At 40.8% G+C, this 27,401-nt stretch overlaps 1 protein-coding gene across 1 annotated transcript; it reads right to left on the reverse strand.

The window, feature by feature from the left end:
• Positions 1-27,401, reverse strand: GALNT5 (polypeptide N-acetylgalactosaminyltransferase 5). The gene is made up of 10 exons (XM_067549888.1): positions 25,767-27,401; positions 18,117-18,283; positions 16,491-16,610; positions 14,930-15,065; positions 14,412-14,531; positions 12,348-12,465; positions 10,769-11,092; positions 6,249-6,329; positions 4,950-5,111; positions 1-380 (listed from the first exon to the last, which is right to left on the reverse strand). The coding sequence occupies exons 1-10, from the start codon at positions 27,281-27,283 to the stop codon at positions 240-242; spliced, it is 2,886 nt and encodes a 961-aa protein (XP_067405989.1). The 5' UTR covers positions 27,284-27,401; the 3' UTR covers positions 1-239.

Consider the following 27,401-nt stretch of genomic DNA (forward strand, 5'->3'; position numbering starts at 1 on the left):
CCTTCCCCCAAAAGCCCCACAGTGAGTGGAAAACGTGCCTGTGTGTTCTAAACCCTATCAAACCAGATGTGCTGTTGCTTGATATTTTGATCTCTCAGTATGCTGATTTAAAATGATGGATTTCAATTACCATTAGGAAATGAACCTCCAATTTTGTAATTGCTGTCACAACTCTCACAGATGTTATTCTTGAATTCACACGATTAGAATTCTCTGTTTCTCTTTTGATTGTGTTCTCTTCACTCAGCATAATAATTTCCAAACTGCCATTTCTGATAAGGATTTGAGGCGTCACAGGAATTAACCCTCAGGGTCTTGTGAGACTGATCCACTTCCAAACACGTTGGCTGCTGAAGGTGTTCTAAAACCATATGATCCATCTAAAGAGAACCAGGACATGACAATAGGTAACGGGACTCATACAGCAATTATAATTACTTGCAACTGGAAAAAAAAAAGCTTCAGAAATTATACTCAGTTTTTCCCAGTAGAGATTTTTGATCCATGAGGATGCGCCCATTTTTGCATTTCTGCATTATGTAATGATTCATTCATAGGCTTAAAGGAAATTTTGGGTGGGATCCAAAGTTTACACCTGTTGTTGAACTAGAACCATATTATACCTTCTGTGCTTCATGGGTTTTTAATTCTTTTTGGAAATTAACAGATTAGTTCTCTTGCTGGCTGAATGATGATTATCATGCAAAGGAAATAATTCCAGATGGCATTTGCAATATAGGATAACGTATGGCAGGAGACTTTGGTTTTCATAATGTGGTATTTCCCAACTGATGAAGTAAAAGCACACTTACTAGGATGAAAAGTGTGTTGGGTAATTTGTTAATTAAATCCGAGTGCTGGGATGCTAAATTGGATTATGAAATCGTGAGGAATTTGAATGATTAGGGGCCTTATTCTAATCCGTTTGCACGTCTGTGCCTTTTTTTACCTACTTATACATATTGCCAATATGGCAATACTACAAGTGTCCTCAATGGTAAGAACATTTCTACATTATTGCTTTACTCTGTATAACATCTGATAGCATAATTTGAGTCATATATCTTGGTGATTTCACTAATACTTCACTAACAGACTATTTTATTTGAACATGTAATGGGGCTTTGTATGTGTATGATAAATTGATTGAGCGTGCCATTGTTAATATGAGAATTATGACTCTAGATGAGGGATAAAGACTTCACTATTCCTATAGCTTGCATTAACCCATCAATTGACTTTCCCCCCCTGTTTTCTGTTTTGCAATAGTCAATTGCTGGAGTGACTGGTTGTTAACTCTTGTTATATAGTAACTCAAACTAATCTCCTTTGTAATCAGCTTCCAAATGATCCTTCAGAAGAACAACATCCAGTACCATATAGACAGACAGTGAAGGTAAACTTAACTGAATTACAATAATGCTCTTTTACAAACATATTAGAAAGTCATAGATTAGGTGCCCTCTCCAAACTGTATCCTTCTGAAGAATGACTGGGGGGAAAAAGGTCTGAGTTTGCATTTGCCCCAGTCTGAGTTTGCATTTGCCAGAACCCCACAAAATGCTTCAGTCCTGTTAGACTCCACATTTAATCTCCTTTAGAATTGTCCTGCTCTTTTGGAGAATGCCCCATGGACTCTAAATGTCTCTGACTTCTAATGTTCCACTCTATCATCCCTAAACAATTCACAACCAAACTAAAAATAGCCATTGTTTTTGTAGGACTTGAACAAAAGGGATATCTTGTTCTGCTGGCTCATTCTGTGGTAAGAGATAACTAGCTCTTGTGATGGGGTGTCTATCCTTAAAGATTGGAAGGGATTAAGATGGCCAGGCAGACCTATTAACTCCACAGGCTGCACCTGGAGGGGGAGCCAGGGAGCAGGGAAATGATTGAAACAGCTCAGCTGGGCAGGAACAGGCAGGGCCTATAAAGCCAGGAAACTGACAAGGGACAAAGACTGATGGGAAAGACTGTAGCCCTTCCTTGAGAAGAGGGAGGAGGGTTTGGGGCTGGTACAGATAAAGGAAGGGAACCAAGAATGGTAGGAAGGAGTCCAGGGATGGAGCATCAAGGGCTGCAGAAAAGCAGGCCATAATTGCAGGTTTAGGGTCCCTGGACTGGAAATTGGAGTAGTGAGTGGGCCCAGGTTTCCCTACCAGCCACTGTGGAAGTGGCACAGGCCAGACAGAGGAAAGCAGACTGCATAGGAGTCCTAGAAAGACTTGGTTACATTCCCCCCAGAAGGGGGAACCATGGAGTGACCTAGCTGGAGGGTGAAGTCCTGAAGAAGAAGGTATGGTTCCTAGAGTGAGAGGGTTCCACAGAATGAGAGGAGAACAGGAGAGACATCACCGGAGGGGGTGCAATGCTGGCTGGAGCTAATCCTCAGGACAGTCAGGAGGAGGCATCACCAGTGGTGAGTGAACCCTGTGACAGCCCTCCATTGTGCATACACAGAAATTAACCAAAAAAAGCAATGTTTATATATAATTATGCAGGGACCCAAACCACAGCCCTGGATCTGAACACTGGGCTTGAGAGGAGAAGATTAAGCCACCCTTTTGTATGGATTTCCTCAGACCTGCAGGAAGTGAGACTTTAGGGTGCTCATTGGCTACATCTCAGAATGTAAACTGCTCACTGGAGTACTGCTTTTGCAAGGAAATGTGCTAGTGACTTACTTTTTTATTTAAATGTTTCTAGAGTAATTTCACTTGCTGTACTGAGCTCAGTGATGTTTCTGATTTAAAAAGTAACTTTTGAAATTAGATTTTAATCTAGACAGTTTTAGCATCATAAACTAAGTCTTATTTCTCTCCACCTTTCTAGGGGGGTGTGTGTGTGTGTGTGTGTGTGTGTTGTGTCTGGCTTTTGCTGAAAGGTGGTTGAAGAATTAGTCAAAGTTCAAAATGTCTATTGTTGTTAGTGTCCTAATTCAGGAGTTCCTTGTTCAATTAACTTCAATTTTTGTGGAAAATTTCTACCTTGTCTCAGAACTAACCTACTAATTCTGAGATTGACTTTTGGGGGATTTTAGATGGTGGCCAAAATTGGTCTTAAAATGGAAACTCAATCGCAACCTTAAAGATAAAGCAATTTTCCATACTCTTCAGCAAAATAAGAATCACCCATCCTGTCTCATTCTCAAATTCTGGGTCTATTTTATGTTAACACAAAAATGTATCCATTTTAGTCCAGTGTTACAAATCTAATTACTATATTCAATATATAAACTTTTGTTTTTCCTCCAAGACTTTAAAGATGATAAATATAATAAACTGTAATACTGAGCAAGTCACTTAATTTCATTGTGCCTCAATGCTCTGCCTATAAAATAGAGGTAGTAATAATAATACTTCCCCTCTTCCACCCTGTCTCTTCTATTCAGAGAAACTCTTCAGGGCATGGACTAGCTCTTACTATGTGTATGTACAGTGCCTAGTGTAAATGGCCCTGATCATGGTTGGGACCCCTATGTGCCACAGTAATACAAATAATGAATAACGGTCACTCTCATTAATATTCAAATCAAAGTAAATAAAATAAGATCCCCCCCCCCCCCCAAACTGAAATGGGGAGACATTAATAGTAACATGTAATTGTATAAAATAAAATAAAATATAGCCCAACAAGTGGGCCCAGAGAAGATATTCCATTAGTGGGGGGCAAAAAAGGTATTCAAGTCTTTTTGTCTTGCAAGTTTTTATGACTGTTATCAAAGGAGAGGGACTGACTATGGTAACTTTTAACTCTTTTTCTCCCCACGGGTTTGGTACTATATGCTTTCAGTGTTCAGGGCTTTCCTAAAAACAAATCTGATCCCCCTACTTCAGTGAACTAAATTGTATAGTTCAGGCTTGTCATTATTTCAGTCCTGTGCAGGTACAATTATCTATGTCCAGTTGTGTTGAACTGGGCATTGTGGCTTTGTAAAATGAAATATGACTTTCTTTATCCTAGTAGGAACCATCAAATGTATCTAGCTTAAGACTTGAAATTCAGCCTGGCACAGTTCGTGACTATCAAAAATTGTCATGGTACCTACTGTGCAATCTGGTCTCTTCAATGGCTGACAATTTTCTTATATTTTCACAAAATATCTTGGCTTTTGTAAGGAGTGTGTTTTTTTTTTTTTTTTTTTTTGCGGGGAGGGAGGGGTTTTTTTGAGGAGGTTTTTGTTTAGCTAAAAGGAATGAATGGAAGGAGAGTCAATACTGGAATGTCTTACACAAGTATTGATCAGGTAATCCAACAGCTACATTTTTCTTTCCTAAACTGAAGACTCCTGTAAAAGCAAGTCATTTCAGAGGGAAAAAATCATTTCTAATTATTCATGGCATTCTTTTAATGCTTAGAGTTGTCTATACGCCTGAATCTTTGACTTTGTTGGATGCAGGAGTATGAATAAAGAGAAGAAAATGTCATTTGATTGGGATTTCTTTCTTTTTTTTTTTTTTTTTTTTTTTTTTTTTTTTAAATGCCAGGATAGTTTTATTATATTACGTTTTGATTGATGCAATGCTAAGGCAGGCAGCGCATTGATATACACCACCCTGAAAGGTAAATGGGGCCACAGGAGTGGAATCACACTGGTGGCCAGTTAGTTTTCAATGTAAACTGGAGGAAAATAATCCTGAGGATTGAAGACTGTGTTACAGAGTAATGATCAGAATGGCTAAAATGCTTTGGAGTAATGCGTGCCTTAGGAAAAAGGCAATTTTTATCAAGCTCTCTCTTTTTCTCATATATATTCAGAAATTCACAAAGACAAACTACGTCTGTCTGACTCTCTTCTTATATCTTTATGAATTTGCTATAGTCTCTCTCACTGCCAAACACATTTTATCATACAACACTGGCACTAAGTATTTTTTCCTTTGTTTCATTTTATTTCAGTTGTAACTACAGTGGGGGAGAGGGAGAATCATTACAAATGCTTTACTTACAAGTTCTGGTTGAAAGGCCACCAGTGATTTATGCAACCATTTCAGGCTATTGTTTCTGTTATCGCAAGGATACAGGCCCAATGTTCCCTTTGCATCTACTGGTGTTACGCAGAAGTCCCCATGCTTTATTAGTCTCAGCCAAGTGTAGTTGAACTTTTGATTCTGTGGAGAAGAAATAGTAGCAGACTGATTTCAGTTTAGGTTTTGTGATCCATTTTCCTTTATTTCTCAACTTTACTCATCTAAAAATCCAACCACATAAATCTAGGCTTTGTGTAATTGTTCCAGACAGACCAGACTCTGCTCTGTTACATTAATGTGAATCTGGAGCAAATCCATAGAAAAAGTTCAGATCTAGGGCCTGATTATGCTTTGAGTGATCTCAGAGCCAGACTCCTGACTTTTATTAGAATACAATCTCTCTCTCAAACTGCTATAGCTGAGGTCAGCACATAGCCCAATCATTTTAAAGCTTTCTAATATTTGTATTAACAATGTACTAGGACAGGGGTTCCTAAACTATGGTCAACAAAGCATTTCCTGGTTGCCCACAGATCTGAGAACTAAGTATAGAGGAGTTGTGAGGGAGGGAGAGGATCTCTCTCTTATAAACTGGACTGTACAATTGAAGAGCTGGAGACTGCCTAGAACCAATGCTGAAAAGGGGCTCTGTCTACTACAGCTGGCACCAGATTGCAATGGTGGGGCTTCAGGTAACATAACAGTGCCAAAAGGCCAACCCTACTCCCCCATTAGGAGGGTTACTCTTGATCAGTGCTAGCAGGTGGCCTCTTGTCTATATTGGCTAGTAATCAGTGGGGTATTGCCCATCTGGAGGCACTTCCTACGAAAGATGGCAGAGGAAAGTAGCCCTGTTCCTAGAGCAACTGCTAAGCGCACCCTCCCTTCTGTGTTTGCTTTGTTGTTGTGGTAGAGTACACTTGTGGTCCTATTATATTTAAGCCTTTCTCTCCACTATGGGTGTGTATGGGATTTTGCATTTGCATTGCATTTCAGCTAATTGCAGACTTCCATTTGTGTTTTGGGGGTCTCGGAGTTTTCATGAAATAGTGCAGGCTCCATTGCTTAGCTATGACTTCTACAAACACAGCCCAATACTTGTTTCTTGTTTTACAAGATGGCATCTTTTGGCAATATGTCCTGGTAGTAAAGATACATGAACCTCTGAAATGGACTTAATCAATGGGGTGACTGGTGGGGAGATTCTTTAGCATAAGCAATAAAACTGGCAGTATTTGATATCCAATATACAAACTAGCAAACCCAAGTATGTCTTACCTTGTTGCTAACATTACAAGTCTCGAAGACTAGAGTGGAGTTTTCCACAGTAATACATCTAGCCATGGCTATGTTAACAATCTGGGAACAAAATTAAAAATGGAAATTCAGAAAAAGGAATAATGTCAAAGTGAGGCACAAAAACTGACGAGGCAGAACAATGCAAACAGAACAATTATAATACCTAGCTTATACATAGTGCTTTTCATTAGCAGAGCTCAAAATGCTTTGCAAAGTATCATTATTCCCATTTTACAGTTAGGGAAACTGAGGCACAGAGAGGGACATGTCTTGCCCAAAGTAATCCGATATATTTATACTTTGTGATTAGCATAAAGGCTTGTCTCTATATGGAAAAATCTAAAGTAAGGTAGGGTGTGAAGTGAAAGAAGATAAACTATCCTGATTAACTCCAACTGTGGGCATTCTTACTGCAGAATAAGAGCATCCACACATGGATTTAATCAGGAATAGCTACTCTGGAATAGCTCCCTGTGTAGACAAGCCCTAAAAGATTCCTGAGGTAATTGGTTAGCACTATGCATTTTACTGGATGTTGTCTACAAGAGAAACATGGTGTAATCTAGGCAAACTAAAGATAATGAACCATATTCTCTGCTGGTGTCAGTGGGTGCCCATTGTATCTGCTCTAAATCTTTTGCCTGCAAAGAGAAGCTTTTAAATTAGCCTTTTCCTGGAACATTGGAGGCAGCAAGAGTAAGTTGTTGTGGTGGTTTGGTATTTTTTTTTTGTTAGACACAACTTCTCTGTTGCTTAATATGCTGTAAACAGTAATTGAAAAAGCGATTTATAAATCCCCTCACATTCCTGCAGCACAGTGTAATCAACCCAAATGAGCAAAAGGTTAGGAGAACTATTCTCTTCAGTTGACCTTATGCAGACAATTTGATTGACTGGCCAATCAAATCACAGAGCAGTTATCTCCAGTTATCCTGACCCACCCAAGGCTAAGGCCTTGTCTATACACTAGCACTTATACCAGCTAAACTTTTGTCACACAAGAATGGGGGAAAAAAAACCACCCCTTGAGAGCCATAAATTTTGCCGGCAGAAGTGCTTGTGTGGACAGCACTATGTCAGCAGGAGAGCGTCTCCCTCTGTAGTTACCACCACTCATTTAGGTGGCTTTGTCATCAGCAGGAGAGCTCTCACCCACCAAGATAACACGGCTGCACAAGTGCTTATGCTGATAAAACTTACGTCGCTCAGGGGTGTTTTTTCATATCCCAGTGTGACGACACGTTTTGCCGGCATAAGTGATAGTGTAGACAAGGCCTAATTCAGAGTTAAAAGCTGCTCTGAACTAGTCATGCAGCTACACTTCATTAACTAGAAGGTCCAAAAAAAAAAAAAAAAAGAAGCTAGCAAAGCCTACCTGCTGTCATCAGACCCCTGATTGGTTGTTAAACCCCTGATTTAGGACACAAGTGGTGGGACCCATTTCTATTCTATTCAGGCTATTTTACTGCACCCTTCACTGCTATATCTGAGCATCTGCCTGCAGGGGATTAAATTACATGACTAGTATCTTTCATGTATCCTTTCTTTCTCCTTCCCCAAGGGGAAAACCGCATGTGCATTTTTATATTTATTTAATTTTATGATGTGCTCTGTGGCATATCACTAAGAGAACTCTTCATCCCTTACAGATAGGATTGGCTGCCCTTGATCCAGTCATTGAAAGGGTAGTATTGGTATGTATGGTGACACAGGATTCAGTAGCAGCTGTGTACATACTGAGGCATTCGAAAGAAGGAACTTCAGTTATAACAGCCAAAAGATTTGATTAACCTTTTTAACCTGGTTATGCTTTTGCATCATACTGGTGGAAAAAAGAATGTTTGTGACAGAATAGAGTCCATCAGGAAATAACCAGTTAGAAAGTGCAGATGCAAATGAGAAACTTTTAAAAAAGTGTCTAAATATTTTCAGATGGTCCTTCGTTTTAGTTATGGTAGGTGGCCTCAGGTCTCTCAGGTGTCTTGTATCTCTTCATGCTACTTCTCTTTTGTTCCATTTTTCTCTACAACTGTTGTTACACGAGGGAGTCGTCGTCATGATGCCTTGTTAGCATGACCATCTGAAGAAGTTATGGCTTGCACTAAGCTTTCTCTTACTGTCGTTTGAATGACCAGATGAATGCATTCGAAGGGCACTTTTGAGAACTGAAGTTTCTAGCCAAACTCTGTTCATACTGGGTGGGCTGAATTCTGTCAGATACCAAATGCCCTCAATTTACATAACCAGAAGTCAATGGAACTATACTGATTTATAACAGATGAGGATTTGGCCTATTTGAGGCATATTCATTGTATTTTAAGATAATCACGGCAATATTTGAAAATTACAGCTGGTTAAGCTATTCTTAAAAAATGTAGTTGCTTTCCTCCCTTTTTAGATTACTGAACCTCTTTATGAACCAATCCTGATTTCTGAGAGTAAACCTGCTGTTCACAAAATATTTTCCAAGTAGTTTTTGTTGAATATTATTTAGCCTACTGGTAGCTTCTGAATGGTTTACTTCAGTAATCAGTACTTGTTGTTTGTGCTGTGCAGCTGGTCATCTAAGCATCAAGATATTTTCTGCCAAGTGACTGGATGACTGGAAGTTTTTAAACAGGAGAATAACAAATAACCAACTTTTGCAGTTTTCAGATGAATAGTTATTTGTCTTAAAATATATGAAGCTTTTGGGATTTGTGAACATTTTCCCAAATGCCCAGTGGTCATTCAGAAATCACATGACTTCACAAATCACAGCAATACAAATTTGGCCCTTTTAGTCACCAAAACTATTCTGATATCTTTATGATTTGATCAGCGCCACTGAAAATATTGGTCCAAATCGCAGCTGAAGTAAAGCAACCTTAACTCAGCTTCACTGGCTCCTTGGGGATTTCCCTTTGGTGGAGAAATATCTGGGAGTTGACAGCCAGCAGAGCAGCTTTATACCACTGCTGGCAGTACCCTTGTTCTTGGAGGCAGGTCTGAGGTGCGGCACAGCATGGCTTGGTTGCTGGCTGCCAGAATCGCCTATGAGATAGATCTAAGTTGTGCTGGGGGGCTTAATTGACTCACAGCCAGCCTCAGTGCCAAGGGGCATACCACTACTTATGCTCTGCTTTCAGCAGGCACAGCACAAGCACAGCTGAGAATTCTGACCCATTACTTTCAGGAGTGCTACCTTTGCTCTTAAAACTAGGAAGACTTTTAGAAGCTGACAAAATGGCATATGGTAAAAATGTGCCTTACAGTGATCCCAGGTCATAAAAGTAACTTTTTTTTCAGAGGTTTTAATTATAATTTATGTTGAAATTATAAATGGAGGCAGCATTTCCATGATGCCTCAGGAGGAACTTGGTTTGCTCTTATATTTTTAGAAATGTTTCCAACAGCCCTGAACTTTGAAGTCCAAATATGGACCAAGATCAGAATTTATTTTGTTCAAGAATACACCCTCCCCCATAAATGTATAAGTAAAGAGATGCTGAATACTGGAATAATTATCACATTGTGAAAATGAGACTCACCTGACGTTGAAGTTTACAGAATTGTGTGAATATAAACCCAGGGGAAGTTAAAGGGAAGTAACTTCACAGAATGCACACAACCTGATCCTACTATATTCCTTACACAACCACAACTGCCATTAAAATTAAAAGCAGGACTGAACTCAGAATATCTCTGAAAGAGTATTCTGTCCACTGTGTCTTTGTTGCATTTGTATAAATACTGAAGATGGGGTTTTATCTGCACTTTAATATATGATATGGCTGTTTGGGAGGTTACTTCTATTTTTTGTTTGAAAATAGAAATGAGGCTGTTATTGTAGAAGAGAAAAAATAGATTTCTAGTGCACTCTAGTGGTGTCAGGCTATCAGTACAAAATAATTATTGTACATGTACTATATCTAGTTCACGAATAAATTATTGAAGCCCTAAATATCTTGGGGATTATAGATAAAATATCAGAGTATTACCACACTGTAGCCACAAGATTTCTGAAACATAAACTCTGGAAATGAGAAGTTGCTTTGATGTGTTTCACTATTCTCTTGACTGACGTGGTAATTTATCTTGTTAGTTATCACTGAATAGGCTTGTTAATTTAAAATTTTCTCTTTGGAGGGTGGGTGGGGAAAGGAAATGCAAAAAAAGATAGCATCTTCAATATCAGAAATGTTACCCAATAGAAAATGTGAAGGGCAGTACAGGAATACCAACCAAGGGGCTATGGCCGCAGATTTGTCACCTGTCACGGAGCAAAGAGAATCACTACAACATAATGAAGCCATTTCATCCTAAACTATGATATACAGCCACGGTGAAATTCACCCATGGCTGAGGGAGACAGTATGAGGTCTTCCCACACCTCTAGGAGACACTGATCTTGTGCCAGTGCCCAACCATAGAAAGCAAGTTAAAATGAAGAATGGCTGGTTAACACAGAAATGTAAACATTCATGTGTAGTGTACTTGTCCTTGTAAAGTTCACATACCAGCCCACTGGCTTTAACAAGAGGAGCTTCCATGTCTGGGTAGATGTTCTCCAGATACCACTTGAAGCTTTTGCACTGAAGCTTTTTCCTCAGTTCTATTTGTTGAGTCAAGTCTCCAACATCTATGTTTTTCTGGATTAAGTGATAACCATGTCCATAGAACAATTCTTTGTACTCATCTAACCAGACCTCTGCAACACGTGCCAAGTTCCGCTCCACTGTTTTTATCCGGTCTTTAGGGAAGGAGTATGGGTTGTCATTCCTGAAAATATGTCCAACTTTGGAGCATGGGATGATCTCAATTTCTCCTCCACACATCCAGACCTGGCAAACAGAGTTCAATTAGATATAAATGTTGGTGAATGTTTCCTTGTGGTACACAGTAGAACTGATTTTGAAAAGAGGCATCAGTTTTTGTAGGCACAATTTTGTGTGTGTAATTTTGTACTTGCAATTATGTGTAGGTATGAATGAAGGGAAACCAATGGGAAATGTCCTGTGTTGGGTGCACTGTGGGGCAGTATTATCCTTGTGGGAACCTTCTCAATCAAATACAATCCCTTCAGAGCTCCCCAGGGCATGGGCCACACTCACTCCATCATCCATTAGGGAGGAGCAGCACCTGCCTATCTCACCAACTCCTAGGCTAGTGTGGACGAGACACTCAGCCAAGGCCTGCCTCTTCCTTCCCCATTTGGCGAGACTTGCCTCCCATGGGGCACTAGCAGAGACTGTCGTTGGTTTATCTGGTCCCTGTTCTGGGTTGAAAATGAAGGTTCCTTGGTCTCTGTCTAAATATTAATACCCAAACATCTTTGCAATTCAGTTACTTTAGGTGCCTTAATGATAGTATGTGCATGAGCGACTAATTGGTGGTATATGACAAATGCCTCCTGGGCTGACAGACCGGGAATTGAACCAGGGATCTCCAGAGCTCAAATCATGAGTTGCTACAGCTGGAGATGAAGAACCAAGCCTTTATAAGGCCTCTCCTCTGTGAGTCAGCCTGTAAGGGAGCTCTGTAATACTCACCAGTGAACTACAAATGCGATTGTTTTTGGGAACAAAACTGTGGCCACAACAATGGAGGTCAAGGAGAGATCTTGTTAAAAATCAAGTCAAATGTGTTATTCACACAGACTAACTTGAAAATACTGATAAACAATTCTGTGTAATTCTTTGAGCGTTGCTGAGTTGAACAATAATTCTACCCATGGCTTGTATTAACAAAAAACCTAAATAAATAACCAACATAGCTTGGAGTCTGTATTCTATGCCAAAAAGGGAGTAATTTCCATATCAGGGTTTGGACAGGCTGGAGAGCCCTGGATCTGAAAGCTGTTACTTTTTGTAACACTACCTACTTTAATTGCCACCCACGCAAATGCAAGAGTTCCTGTTTAAAGCAGGAGGATTCAAAGTTCATCTTTAACTGCTAGTAGCGGCCCTGATTCAGCAAAGCACTGAAGAATATGAACTGGGACCTAAATGAGAGTGAGAGATAATAGCATTTAAAGACTATGTGAATTCAAATTGACGGAAAGATTTAGTAACATTACTACTGAGGAAAGCAGCATACCTTGAATGAAATCTCCATATTTTCACCTCCCCAAACATCCAGGCCAGGATCATACGCTCCAAGTTCAAAAAAATACTTCTTATCAATAGAAAATAATCCACCTGCCATTACGGGACACCTAAGAATGAATCACAGACCTTATATTTATATTCTGTGGGACAATAACAATGCACCTTCCACAGCACTCCTACACTGGAATAGCCAGGAAATAATGGACTCCCAGCTGTCTTGTGATAGGTGCTAAGTGTAAGAACATCCTAGGTTAATTTGTGCTTACAGAAATGGAAACTAAACACACTATTTAGTTAATGTACAGAGAGAGTACACAGATCATTTGAAGAAATGGAGAGAATCATTGGATATGAAAATAAGCAAAACCAGGCTGTTTAATATCTGAAGTTAACCAAGTGGCAATGAAAGCACTGTATGTGTTTCCTTGCTGCAGACAGGCAAGCACACTGTCAAAATGGATACTGATGTTTAAAAAGCATATGATAGAAAGCAAACATAAGAGGCAAAGTCTCGGTTAGAAGAAAGTACAGTGAGCTTTGGCAAAGTGGTTGAACAGAAACTGAAAGTTTTAATGAATCACTAAGGTCTTTTTCTGATATCATATAAAGGTTGGTCTGTCTGTCTGCCTATCCAGGTTCCCTGAGTGGTGCCAGAGGAACTGAAACATCATCTTGGGCTTAAATTTCTAGGTTTTTTTTTTTCTGTTTAGATATCAAATGCTTTAATCAGTGGTACAAAATGCAGTAATGGTATAAATAGCCAAGGAATACAAAAAGAATGGAGATAAACCTGAAAGGCCACCATACAAATAATTCTAATCATGTGCAAATAACATTGTATAGCAGGGGTGTCAAATGTCCGGTCTGTGGGCCAGATACGGCCTGCCAACCTTTTTGGTCCGGCCCCTGGTGGCAGCACGTGCAGCCGCGACATCTCGCGGCATTGTACGCTGGTGGCGTCGCGCGCTGCCGCCAGAGGGTATGATGCCATGAAATCTCGCAGTGGTGCGCGCTGCCACGAGATCTGTGTACTCTGGCAGCTGTGCGTGGAGTGCTGTGTGCACGAGACCCAGAACTCCAAAAGTGCCTAGTATTTTGATTTATGGTATGTATGGCCCACTTGAAGTACATTTAATTCAAATCTAGACCACCATAGCAAATGAGTTTGACACCCCTGTTATATAGGAAACATAGTCACTAGGAAGACGGATGGAATCCGAGACAAGGACCTTGTATTCCCCATGGTACTTCCTAAAGCAGCCTGAGATGGATTCGCCACATCGCCAAGCTAGTTTTGAACACAGTGAAGGGGAGCTGAGATGCAGGAACCAGTTATGGTTCCCTGATCCTGCATTGTCCAGCCCTGGTACAAGTCTCAGCAGCTGGCCGATCTAGCCTGTTTGCTGATGTGAGGTCTCTCTGTGTCCTTATGCTAGTGGGGCATTGGGTACAGGGAAGCTCCATTCAGCCATGTCCCTCATCACGTCTTAGTCCACTCTGCTGCACCCCTGATTCATCACCTTCCTCCTCTTACACCAAAGGAAAAAGTGAGTGGTGCAAAGTGGACTTTGCTGGCCAAGGAATCCAACTCCCTAACTTCAAGTGCTGATAGCAAACCCAACATGGCTTTTGGTTGATAAGATCAAAAGTATTGTACAGATTTTGCACCTAAGTACCAAAGCTTGTGGGGCTCCTGACATAAAGGGACCATTTACTGCTGTTATGGGAACGTTCTAGTACATGACCTTTATCCCTGGCCATGCCAGTGCTGGAGTCCCTTGGCTTGTGTGCTGAAGCCCTTGAGGCCATGCAGTGTCCAGTAGAATATTTACAGCTCTTGGGCTTTTGAGCAATGCTTGCTGTGCTCTATGTGACTCAGGTTTCCACACAGCAGATGGTGTGAGTTCCTACACAAGTTAACTGCACAGGTTTTTCTGGATGTTGGTCCTTCTGTGCCCATTTCCATAAAAGGGGAACTTTTGGCCCCAAAAGTCTAGCTGTTGAAACGCTGATGGAGCATTTTTGCACACAATACATAATTTTATACTCTTACCTTATTATATCTGTTTCCTTGATTTTATTTTTCTTAATGACCTCTGGAGGAATCTGTCTCCAGCCAAAATTCATTGGCCAGGTAAAAATCCCACGCTGAAAATTGTCCACTGTCATGTAACTAAAAACGGGGGGAGGGGAAGAAAGCTTTAATATCAAGCTATGAAGCCGACTCGTAATCAAAAGGAATAAGTGAAAATGAATTTAAAGCAAAAATCTCAGATTTCTTCATGCATCTTCTTTGAGCATTAAACATTCATGACATACAAATTGCATTGGCTGTTTGGTATTATTTGTGGTAACTATGGCAGCTATGAGTATTTTAATATTTGTTAATGTAATTTTTTTCTTTATTCCTTGAGTGAAATCATTTGTGAAAAGTAAGTATCAGATTAAGTAACTTAACTTCCCATAATTAATATTTTTTATACTTGTAATTTGTAAATGTTTTTTTGTGAAAGTTGCTTGTATTATGATCTGTATTTCCTAGAAGTACAATATGGCATAGAATGAAATTACCTCATGTCCTTGTCACTGATTACTTCAATAACTGGACACGCTACTTTCTTTCTGTTTAAACGGACTCTTTCCAGAAGTGGTTCCAACCATCCTACATTACATTCCACATGAGAATCTAAGAACGTCAATACATCACCTAGAGGGGACCAAGAGGGGATTATTTCATTTCTGAGAATGAAATATGTCCAATAAATTCCATGTCAAGCAACTACTGCCCCTAACAAAAATACTCCTCCTGTAAACCCACGTAGGAAGAGCCTACATCTGGGGCCCTCATTCTGAAAACAGTTTGACCTCAATTATGATTTCCAGATAACCGGTTTGCAAAGTGTGTGCCTGCTCGCAAAGTGCCATATTCTGACCAGCCCTGGTGCAGGTGCATAGGGGGAGGGGAATGAAAGGTACTCCATTCCACTCGCCCACTTGTACCCGGGAAGGGTAGCCAGAGTCCCAAGGAAGGACATGGTTCCTACTCCCTCCTAAAATCTCTGTAGATGCTAATCATCTGAGAGGAGTTGTAAGGGACAAAGAGGTGGGGGGAGTCATGCTCCATCTCTTAACTGGCCCACAGAGCTGCTCAGATGCAGAATGTGGCACAAACTCCCCCTTTTGCTTTATTGTGGGCTTCCCAGAAGCCTCTAGGAGGAATTCTTGCTAAGTGAGGTAGTATTTCTCCTGTAGGTTCCAACTGCAACATGTCCCCTCCATGCTTCTTCCAGAGTGGATAAGGGCACTGGGGCAGAATCTTGGACTCAAAAGTGCACCTCCCAGTGGAGAATGCGAAACTGGAATGTAATTTTGGACAGGGACGATCTTCCTTAACTCAATGCATAAAATAAGGGGAAAAAATGCTTCCTGGGCAAAGTGGAAGAAAAGGTAGGACTCATAGGCCAAAATTTCCCACTTTCTCTTTGAACGGACTCAGGAAAACATAAACCTCTTTCTGCTTACCACCCAAATAAGTTCCCAGCCAACAAAAAAATGAAAGCAAGCTTAAGACAAACCAGACAAAACTGTCTGTTAGTCGAAAATCCAACACAGTAAGACAATGTAGACATTTTAATGACAAAATTATATGGGTAAGCGAGCATCAAGAAGTGAAGCTAGAGAAAGATAGAGCTAGAAATTCTAACATCCTTTTTGCAGAACTAAAATACATAGCCTCACAGGAACTCACTACAGCTCAAAGTAGCCAGCATCTCAGCTGCTCAGTAAAATTGTTGTGTTTTACATCACAAATCCTTATCAAATTCTTTACTTTCTGTTACCCACTAATTTCAAATCATTGCTAGTTAGCATGGGTAGAAAAAAATGTCAAGTTTATTCTGCAAATTTAGCTTTTATTTTCCAAATGTGTGATGGGCTGAGTAGTACTTATAGAACAATATAGTGAGCGGTCAAATACTTGCAAAATTCTTTGCCAAACAATGAGAACTTCCCAAATGATATTCAGCTATCTTGAACATTGCTAAAATATGCAGCACAGTAATAAAGGGTAAGATTTGTATATATAAACCTCCTATTCAGAGAAGCCCAAAATGGCAAATAACTTTCCTCTTACCTTTAGCAATCTCTGCCCCTGCCAATCTGGCTCGTATTAAACCATGTCTTTCTTTGAGGTGAAGGATCTGAACCTTTGGAAACTGTGACATGTATTTGTCCAAGCTATCCCTGAGGTATTCTAAACATGAGAGAAATGAGCAAATTCTTACAAATAATGGGCTTGTCTTTTTCAAGCCATAACAAAGCATGAAAACAGTTCCCCTCTCACTAAGTTTTAAACCATCTATGAAACACTAGTTTTTTTCACTTGGAGACATTCCCTTTGATTTCAATGAGCATTGGATTAGGCCCTTTAACAGCATTGTTTCTAGAGCTGGCAATTGTCAGAGAAAAGTTATTGCACTGGGTTGACCACTGAACTGACTCACTGTGGCAATTTCTGTTTATAAGAGTTTGCTTCAGAAAAATGCCTTAGGACATATAAAATTCAGGAGCCAAATCTTTTTTTGCTTTTCCCAAGGAAATGATTGTTTACATTTCAAAAGCCAACTCAAAAATCTTGGCTTGAGACTTTTTTAAACTTTGGGGGAAGCATTAGAAGTTTGCTTTTTCTGCTATTCCTGGAACTACAATACTACATAAAACACAGTTCTCTCATTACTTTATCACCACCCGTGACACTTCTAATGCAAGAAGCCCAGTATTTTCATTATGCCACTGGCTGGTTAGCACAGACAAAGGAAAGTGCAAAAGTGAAGGAAAGTTTGCTGGAAAATGGTTTTAAAAATTTATTTGCCTAAAAAATGCAAATGTTTATAACAATTTATATACTGAATTAAATCCTTTTTCTCTTATCCTCCTGTCAATTCTCTTTTTAGATTGTAAACTCTTTGGGACAGGGATCCTGTCTTCGTAGGTGTTTGTACAGCACCGAGCACAATTGGGCCCTGATCTTGATTTGGCACACTGCTTGCCCTGAAGAGCTAAGAATCCCATTCTTAAATTATTCAGGGCTGAACTCTATTCTGGAACTCTCTATTGAGAACCAAGGCATTAAAAAGCAGAGGCTCAGTGGCATATGCAATTACTATGATTGTGCACGTAACTTGATTGTGCATACACGTGGCCATTTAGATGCCCTCATACTACACAGTAGTTTAAGAGATGAAGAACAGTCTGTATCTAGCTGAGATTTCAGGGCAACTGAAGTAGGCCAAATGTAATTTGGATTTGGCCACAACACTGTGACTATCACGCCAACTGTCATGAAAATGCCTATTACCTTGGGCCAGGGCACCTATTTTACATCTCATGTGAAAGATGGAGCCTCAAGCAACACAGTAGCCACACCACTACGCTGGAGCATTGCTTTCATATTGATTCAGAAGGAAGCATGCCATCTCCTGAATCGTCCAGTGGAAGTGTTCTTGGAAGTCTCCTATCCAAGCCCTACGATGGGCTCATCCTGGCTGGCTTGTGAGAGTTGCGCCTGCTGGGGGGATCCATTCAAACTGTGATCACAGCACAATCTGGCATGGCTTCATGATTAAAACGCGATGACAAGTTGAAATTAATGAAGAAAATTATATTTCTTCCTCTATACCGAATTTCAGTATAGAGAAGTAAATTGCTTTTCAGCCAGGGGCCACATTCATTTCCTGAATTTAAAGGAAGTTTCTCCTACCTTTTGTGCTGAAGTCATCCACCAGAATAATCTCTTTAATCAGGTGAGGAGGAGAGCGATTGAGGACGCTGTGAACGGAGCGTAGAAGAGTGGACCACACTTCATCCACAAAACACATGATAATCGTGGTGGTTGGAAGGTCATTGTGAACCAATTGGTCTGAACACCTAAAATGTCAACGATACAAATAAACAGCATGCAGTAGATGATGGTTTTAATGTACATGAGGTCGGAGGATTTAAACTTCTGTAAGTTTCAGTAAAATTTTGAAAGGCTGCTAGTTGTGTGTCTAGCTTGGGGATTTGATGTGGGGGAAGAAGGAAGGAGGAAGAGGAGAGAAGTATTCTGAATAATAAAGATATAACACCCATAAGGAAACTCCACAGATACAAAGGGGAAAGTTCAGGTGCATTAGATGCTGATTTTTATAATACATACCTATCGCTATTTGTAGTAGGGACAGTCTCAGCACAGAGGCCAAGGATATTCTCTCTCTCTCTCTCACACACACACTCTTTCTTTCTTGCTCCCTTTCTTATCCACCCACGGAGTCTCACCCTTGTAGCAACACCTCACACAGGCTGCATCTATTGCCCAGTAGCCACTGTTAAATTACCTCATCTTCATGAACAAACATCTTCCAAAGCCCTGATCCTCCAAAGCAGATACACAGCTTTGTTCCCAGGAGTGTTCCCATTGATTGCCATTGACTTCTCAGGTGAGCAAAGTTTCATATGTGCGTATGTGTTTTGCAGGATCAGGGCCTGAGAACAAGAATAATATACTCATTCTTACAGTGTTTGTTCTTAATGCTCCCTCTATTGCTTATGGCATTATATAGCTCATGCTGCCCCGCTTCTGGTATGCCTCTATCTTACAGCTTAAGATGCCTTATTGCTGGCATGTCTTCATTTCTCTCTTGCTGTGTCTCTCCCCAGAACACAGTCCCTTATTGCTCATAAAGAATTGCAGTCTACAACCTGAACTACTACCACCCCTTTTTTGTTTAGGAAAGTGCTGCCTTGTCAGACTAAGTAGGGTGGGCACAGTGGCCTTGCTATTTCTCCAGAGCATCAGTTGCTTGGCACTTGCAGGATGCTGTACTGAACTGGAAACGGAGAAACACTGCAAGTATGCTGAGGATTCACAAAGCGTTTGAATTCCTTGCAAACCCAAACTGAATGTAAATCAGCTGTACAGAAAATATCCAATGGTACAGGTACACTTTCAAAAAGGGCTGTTCATAGTAATGGTACACAAAACATGAAGATGCAGAAGATAATTTACCCAACTTCACTGTTTTGAGTGGGTCAAAGTGTAATCTTCAGGGAGCCAGGGGGGTGGAATGACATTACAACATACCTCATGTTAATGCAATTAAATCTCTCTCTACGCAACACACACAACTATCTTTGAGTTTGCATTGCCCAAACAATCTCAGAATCTAAAACCATCAAGCATTTTCTGTCCTTTGTCAAAATGTGTAGGCCTTTCCATTTCACACGAACTTCCCCCCCCCATCTCAGCCTGTGAATGCTGAGTGCTCATCAACGGTCTGCCATCCACAGGGTTTGAATATAGCCTACTCGCCCAGCGAGCAGGAAAAGATGAAAATCAGCAGATCTGAAGGAGTGATAAAATGTTTGATTTCTATGAATTTGTCATTTTATCCCATAACAGTCAAAATGTGATGGCTGGGTCAAGTCTGGGGTCTTCAGTGCTTGAACAAAAGGTCAATGTGCAGGTTTTCTCATCTTCTATTTGCAATTCAACTACTGTTTTGATATGTGCCTTCAGGGGACATTCACTCCCTAAGCTCTAGTATCTTCAAGTGGATCTTGAGGAGTACAGAGCATCTTATTGATGAACTCCTCTTCTTCCCAGAATTCTATTTTCTCGTAGAATACCTTAGCATCATTGGGGCTGGCTTGCTCTCTGTTGTTGCTAAAGTGTAGTCTGACATGGGTTTGATTTCTGTTTCCTTCCAGGGTAGTCCTCTTACATGCAGGATGAGCAACCAGTTCACCCACTAATTGAGAATAGTACAGGAATAATTCTCTTCTTGGTGAACACAAAACAAAGAGCACCGTTTGCTTTTATAGTTTCCCTTTAACAACAAGAAATCATGAGAGCCATGTATGCCAGAAAAATTCTGAAAAGTCAAATATCTTATCTTATATTTGGAAATATAAGCCATCAAATTATACTTTTATTGCCTCAGATACAGCTCACATATCTGCATACCTCAGAAAGAAAGTGAAGTATCAACCATAAAAATGAAGTATTCTCAGGGCCTATCAGCATCTTGCTAATTGCAAGCGCAAACCATTTTGATTTCTTCTCTTGCATTGGCTATGCAAAAAATGACTCCAGAATCAGCCTCTCTAGCTTTTCTCTAAGTATGTCTTTCCTCCCCCTTTTACAGCATGAGAATGATTTCATAACTGGCTTACGGTAGAATCAGCTGAGGACACCACTCATCACTAGATCAGCTGGAAGAAAATGTTGATATTTGATATGTTTTAGTTGTAAACTATCAACACATTGGCCTGTGGCAATGACACAGCTTGCCACAGTGCAGGATGGTTTGGTTCGGAAGTGCGTTCAGGACTCTCAAGGTCACTGGCAAACAGATACTGAATGTACCATGGGAGAGGCATTTATCATGGGGAGAAGAAAGGTGAATTGCAATCCTTCCCTGCTCTTAAAAATTTTTGACATCTGATCCATGGATGATTTTGATAGTGACTTCTGAGGAGGCAGAGGGTAGATGTTGAGTGACAGCTTTCACTATATAAAGAGAGGGATTTAAGGGGTGAAAAGGTAGCCCTACAATGAAGACACAAGCAAGACGCAATGGCTTGAAGGTGGTGGTACTAGGAGACTACCATTTAAAAGAATATTAAATCCATGTTTAACTACTTAATTTAATTATCACTAGTCCAGATCTCTGGGCCGCCTTCTAGCTCTTAAGCAGCACAAAGCACCTAGAAAAAAGGTGGGAGATTCCTCTAGAAAAGGTGAAGCCATCAATGACGCAACAGCCTCTAAGCACTTAAAACAACCCTTAGGCGCAATCTTAAATTGAGGAACAGCACCTGTGTCTCCTTTCTTGCCTGTAGGAAAAGGAATAAATTCCTTGCACAGGGACCAGAGGGTCCATTCTTCTTTGTGTTGACTCACATTTAAAGAAACTAAATTTCAAAATTTTCCTCAGCTAGTGCATGTGTGTATATGACAACGAAATGAAAGGAGCCAAAAGACATTGCTTAAAGGTTGGGCTTCCAAAAGTGCTCAGTGATGGCCTGACCCTGCTTTCCTTGAAGTCAGCTCTCCATTGACTTAGAACAGGACTCTCAAGGTCACAGAGAGACTCACAAGCAACAGAGAGAAGCCAACAGTGAACCCTTTTGAACATCCCACCTTAAATGACATTTTTCATCAACATGGCCCCAAGATTTGACACACGAGAGAGAATTCTCTGCATTTCCGTGAGGATGCCCTGCATCTGCTTCCTGGCTCAGAGGTAACATTTTTCTGAAGTGTCTAAGTGAGTTAGAAGCCTAAAACGCATGGAAAGTCAGTAAGACCTAGCAGCCCGAGTCACTTGAGCCCTTCTGAAAATGTTATCCCAGTTATCTTGATTCATGAGTTTGAGAGTACAATGGAGTCAGAGCTCACAATCAGCACTGACACGAGTGTCTAGTGACACCTCTGGCTGATTAAGGACCACTGGTGCCCTAAAATGTCATATACTGTGGCTAGAATTGTGGCTGAAGTGCATGATTTTGCTAGCATGTATGTCTGGTTGGCGAGATGCAGAGTGGTGGCATGTAGGAAATGATGCCCTCCCCCCGCAAGGGAGGTTATGTATTGGGCATGCTCAGGATCAAATCCAGGTTAATGATCAAAGCCCAAGTAAACTGCTGTGCACCAAAGAACTACAATGGTAATTAGGATAGGGGGAATGGAATCATACCCACCAAGTTCAGAGAAGATGGAGACCAGTTATGCAGTCTTTCCCATGATCCCTGTGTGCAGTCGCATCCGTTGTCCGCTATCCAACTCCCCATGAAGTACTGGACAAAAATCTGTTTACAAATCCACTGGCCATCCCACTGTGTGTATTCCAGATCCCTCTTTGCATGGATTCTTTGGATCTTTCTATCCCTGTGTTCGTCCCACTATGTTTGGGGTCTCCAGTGTACTCCTGCAGCTGGGTGGATTTGGTCTTCAGTGAGTTTTTATTTTTATTGTGTTAAGGGCTGGAAAGGCATAAGACACTGATGGAATAAGTCCATAGAGCTTGCCCGATTACTGGAGTTCAGTGCACTTGCTTAGTACTGAGGCAGATTAAAAAGGGGAGCAGGGATGTAAATAGGAAAGATTAGGAAATATCAGAGGAAAAAATGGCACTCATTGCACTGTGAGCTGTTTGAAAACTGGGCATGCAGTGTGGCTTTCTTGCCAAGAACAGCGAACAAAGAACTAGGATTGGCTCTTGTTGACATGGATCAAAAAAAAAGGCATCCAATTAAGTGATTATGGATTATAATTAGCAACTGGCCTATCACACTTGGTACACACTTCTGCGATTGGCTTCACCTTCTTTTTCCATCCAAATTACTATCCCAACATCAAACACCACTGGCTAGAAACCCTTGCAGAGCAGAGAATAGGGCCTGTTGATGGGAAATTTTAACTTTGGAACTGAATACTCTGTAAATTAAACAAAGAGGAAATTTTTGCCCTCTAAAAATGGAAAAAGCGGCCAGCACAGTGAAAACGTTCCAGTCAACTCTCCGTGTAGCCAAGTATGGCATTTGTTATCTTTTCAGATACTATACTAAATCGTAACATCAGATGGGCAATTTGCCTAGATGCTATGTTGCCTGCAACACGCCCATGTTTGACTATGGTGTTTTCGTGATAACAAGGTAAATGCCAGTTTTCTAGCCTCACCAGGAGCTCTGACTCATCACCTAAGTAACTTACATTTCTATAATATATCTGTTACATTCACTGAGAATACTGGAAGGGGAATATCCTGATTTCAGTCTCTCTAGGTTTTTTGTTTTCTTCAGGTGACACTTTAAAATGATTTCAAGACAAAAAAAATTTCTCTCTCTGAAACGCGAGTGATGCCTCTTTGCTGTATATGTTTGCCTCATATCACCTATAGTTTCTCTGCCTTGCTGTGCTACAATACATAGTGAAAAACAATCATAGTTTTTTCCAGTGTCTCGGTAAGCATTGTAACAGTTCACCTTAGATCATGGAGCCAATTTCAGAAGTGATGTGTAAAGTGCTGTAAATTACACTGCGGAGAGGTAGAGTGGATTCTGATACAAACGCATGCAACTGTCATTGAAATCAGTGAGCACAGGAAGTTCCAGCAGGCTAAAGTTGAGGGAGTCTAAATTTAATGCAATTTTACTCCTGGGGAAATGCTGCATCAAAAAATTAAAAATTCTGCGCACTATTTTAAAATTCTGCAAAATTCTGTGTATTTTATTTGTCAAAATAACACAATATAATCACACCAGTTCTGTTATTTTGGTAATTTATTTCCAAATACCTGTCAGCAAGTATGTCTGTAACAATGCAGACAACAAAAAAGATTCAGGATTAATACAGAACTTTGAGTAATAATCCATTTAACTATAATACAGAAGCGTATTTCCCACATCCCTCAGAAGCAGTGCAAAGGCTTAGAGTCAGGGGTAACGGAGGAGCTGAGGGAGAGGGAAGTAATTGCTGGGAAGATGGGGGTTGTTGGGTATTGGTGGGAGAAGTATGGAACAGTTAGAGGGATTGTTAGAGAGTTGGGGACCCTCTTTCATGCAGGACCTGGCTGTCCCCTAGCCTCTCGCATTCAGTCAGGAACTTCTGGCCTTGTCCCCATGTGTCCTGGCACCCCTACTCAGCCAGACATATCTGCACATCCCCATGTGTCCCAGCACCCTCCTTCCCTGTCTTCATGTGGCCCTGCACCCCTCCTCCCATTCAGCCCCAGGCTCACTATTGTCACCCCAGAAGCCTGTGTGCCCCATTCCATCCATCTCTTCTCTTCCCTCCTGCCCCTTCCCCCCATATCCTGTGCCTCCTAACCTGGCCCCGTGGGCAGCACACTGTGAGCAAAGCAGCCTCTGCCCAGGACCTCTCCACAGCTGGCTTCTCTGGCCTGAGAGCCAGCAGTCCTTTATTCTGCCCCTGGTGGGCATGAGGTGTAATTGCAGTTTCCCTCCACCTCCCCTTCAGGCTCAATTATTCTGTTGGGAGGGAGGGAGGAAGGTGTAAGAATCTGCAGGGGATATTAATTCTGCGCTTGTGCAGTGGCCCAGAATTCTCCCAGGAGTATGCAATGTAATGTACAACACCCAAGTGACTAGGAGATAAAGTTGCAGTGAGAAAAGCAGCTAATAGGGAGATGTAAGAAAATGTACAGCTGATTAAATTAGGTCCCCAACTTTAACTTACACTTTCTTCCAGGTCCTCTATGTGTACATTGCAACTCATTAACTCAGACTCCCTTCACTCAGTTAGACTCTGTCACAGCTACTAACCAACAAAGTAACTTACAGTACCTTACATATCACCTCTGTATTTGGACCATGCATTTTTGCATCTGGACCACAAAAATGAAATTTCCAAAAGCATATGCAGATTTCAAGAAAATGTTTGGTTTCGCTGCCAACAATATTAAAAACAAAAATCTGCATTTTTGCACTATGCAGGCATATAAATCTGAAATGCACAAACCTCCATCTTTCTGAACCGCCCTGGGATATAAGCAAGAAAGGGAGCTCCAAGGTGTCCTTCACTAGACCAAGAGTGCCACTTAGTGGTCAGTTAGATTAATCCTAGGTGAAGGTGCATTACCCAGCGAGTATCTCAAACAATATCTCAAGTATAGTATGTGCAATGCTATTTAATAATTCCATTAGTTAGCACTTACATATTAGTTTTCATCTTCAAAGCATGGTAGAAACATCAGCTAACTAATCCTTACAAGGGGCTTGCGATAGGTGAGTCTACACTATTACCCCCATTTTATATGTTGGGAAACTGAGGAAGAGGAAAAGATCAAACAGGGAGGCAATATCAGAGCAAAGATGAGAACTCAGGAGCTGCTAGTTACCAGCCCTGTGCTTAGACCAATTATGTGACAGAATTTACTTGGGAACTAAATATCCAAAAATATTTAATTTTGCTTATGGTGCACTTAAATGTTGGATATTACACCAGATAAACTGAGTAAAATTTTCAATGTGCCCAAGTGACTCTAGGAGCCTAAGTCCTATTTTTAAAAGTGACTAAGTCTCACTGAAAATCAATTGGACTTGTTTTTATGTGCCTAAAGCTCTCTTAAAAATAGGATAGAGGCTCCTAACTCTCTTAGGTGTTTCTGAAAATGTTATCTACAGTGTGATTAGCCCATTAGCTGAAAATACAGAGATTTCATTGATATTTTTCATGGCATTAGTAGTGCACTGCAGTTTTGAAAGAGCACTTGACTATTCGCAGCTATTGGGCTGTTTATATACAAGTTACAAGCATTCCAGAAAGCATATCCTGATCAAATCCTTTTGATCAATACATAATTCAAAACTGTCTGAGATCATTTATGCAAGGGGAAACAGATCTTACCCGGCAGGCCTTGTGTCGTCAATGGCTCGATCTAGAGGTATTAAATCACTCAGATAGACGTTGAAGTTTCCTTCTTTCCATCTACTTTTTGCCTCTTCTTGTTTATCATCAGGGACTGCAGCAGGGCGCCCAAACTGCCCAGGAGCTTTGGGATCTCTTGGGGAAAGTGTTACATCAAGTGTTAAGACTTTGTGCATCCCAGTGTCCCTTGTAAAACGGACTGTATCGCTGCTTCGATTTATTTTCCTTAATTGGTCCTTATCAGCTAACCTGACATTGTGAACTTTCGTTAGTTCAGGACCTTCAGTCAAAATTGCTTGCTTAGTTAGATTATTAAGCCCTGCTGTCTTGATTACAGAGTTCACCTTAGGGACATCCTCACTTTTGTTGCTAATAAATTGCTGTTCTTTGCGCTTTTCCAATCTCATTGTAAAATTTCCTTTAGAATCAGCTACAAGATTCTGGGCTGCTGGGATGTTGATTTTTATCCCCTCTTTGCTAATAATGACAAACTGATTTTCAGAGAAAGTTAGTTTCTTTTTATTAGCAGCTTTTGTTTCATCTTCCGTTGGTAGCTTTCCCAGTCCTGTTGTATTTGTGGACAATCCCTTTTTCTTGGCTATGTTTGCAGCAGCCAGCTTGCTGACAGGTACATCCACACTCCTGCTTATGTTGTGTTCGATGCCATCTACTGCTTTCACCGTGATCCTATTTTGCTTTACAGGGATGATTCGCCCAGGAGTTGGCAAATCTAATACTGGAGGTTTGTTCTGAGGTTCCTTGTGGTTTGCCTTCGTTTGCAATTCCTCTTTTAATCCTGCCAAAGGGACTTTATCTGTAATCCCAATTTTTAAATTGCCCTCAATTCCCTTTGATGTCTTGTTCCCTTTCTGTGCAACTTTGTTTCTTACAGTAGCCACACTGTGTGTTAATTTGACAATTGATCTCCCTGTTGCTGCAACTAATGGGGTCTGTTTAAGCCTTTGGGGAACAGTTTGCTTTGTTCTGAGCAGGTCTGAGACATTTCCAGTCTTTACGTGCTTTTTTCTCTCTTTCTTTTCCATGGGAACAGCGAGATGAGGGCTCAGCAGTTTCACTGAAAATGTCCCAAGTGGCACAATCATTTTCTTAAAGGCTGTTTTAGAGACAGTGATTCTCTTTTCTGTTGGTTCTAGTATTCTCTTTTCATTCTGTTGTTTGTCTATTTCATTTTTAGCCTCTACCACTTTCTCTGCTACATTTCTATATTTCTCATTCCTAAATTTCCCCCTTTCAAAGCCTTTCAGGGGAGGTTTTGGTTCCCTTCTGGTGCTTTCAGGAATCTTCTCTAGGTTTCGCCAAACTTTGAATCTTTCCCTCTCCCTCCTGATCATCTCATCTTTCAAAACCTTGGTGTTGATCTCACTGAATGAAAGCTTGAGAGCTGCCATGTCAAAGATCAACCAAATGACAGAAGCAACGAATATAAACGCTAGAGCTCTCCCACTACCTCGGAAAAACTTCCGGATCTTGTTCATCTTTAAAAGTTTGCTTGTCTTCTTTATTGCGCTTGCCTCCTGGGCCTCTTACCTTAGTGAGCCGGCGGTGCTCCAGCCCCCTCTCCCTGGAACACGTCTGACTAGTGATCCAGGGGAA

The sequence above is a fragment of the Emydura macquarii genome, unplaced genomic scaffold (genome assembly GCF_026122565.2).
Source record: "Emydura macquarii macquarii isolate MOO-44397 ecotype Brisbane River unplaced genomic scaffold, CSIRO-AGI_Emac_v2 contig_1253, whole genome shotgun sequence".
NCBI lineage: Eukaryota > Metazoa > Chordata > Testudines > Chelidae > Emydura > Emydura macquarii.

Bases quoted from the DNA above. Each gene is read 5' to 3' on its own strand.
- GALNT5 (XM_067549888.1), bottom strand. From the start codon at position 27,283: ATGAACAAGATCCGGAAGTTTTTCCGAGGTAGTGGGAGAGCTCTAGCG. The intron at 12,466-14,411 runs GTAAGAGTATAA...ATTCATTCTTAG, and splicing joins AAGGAAACAGATATAATAAG to GTGTCCCGTAATGGCAGGTG. The intron at 381-4,949 runs GTAAGTAAAGCA...GGTTCTCTTTAG, and splicing joins TGGCCTTTCAACCAGAACTT to ATGGATCATATGGTTTTAGA.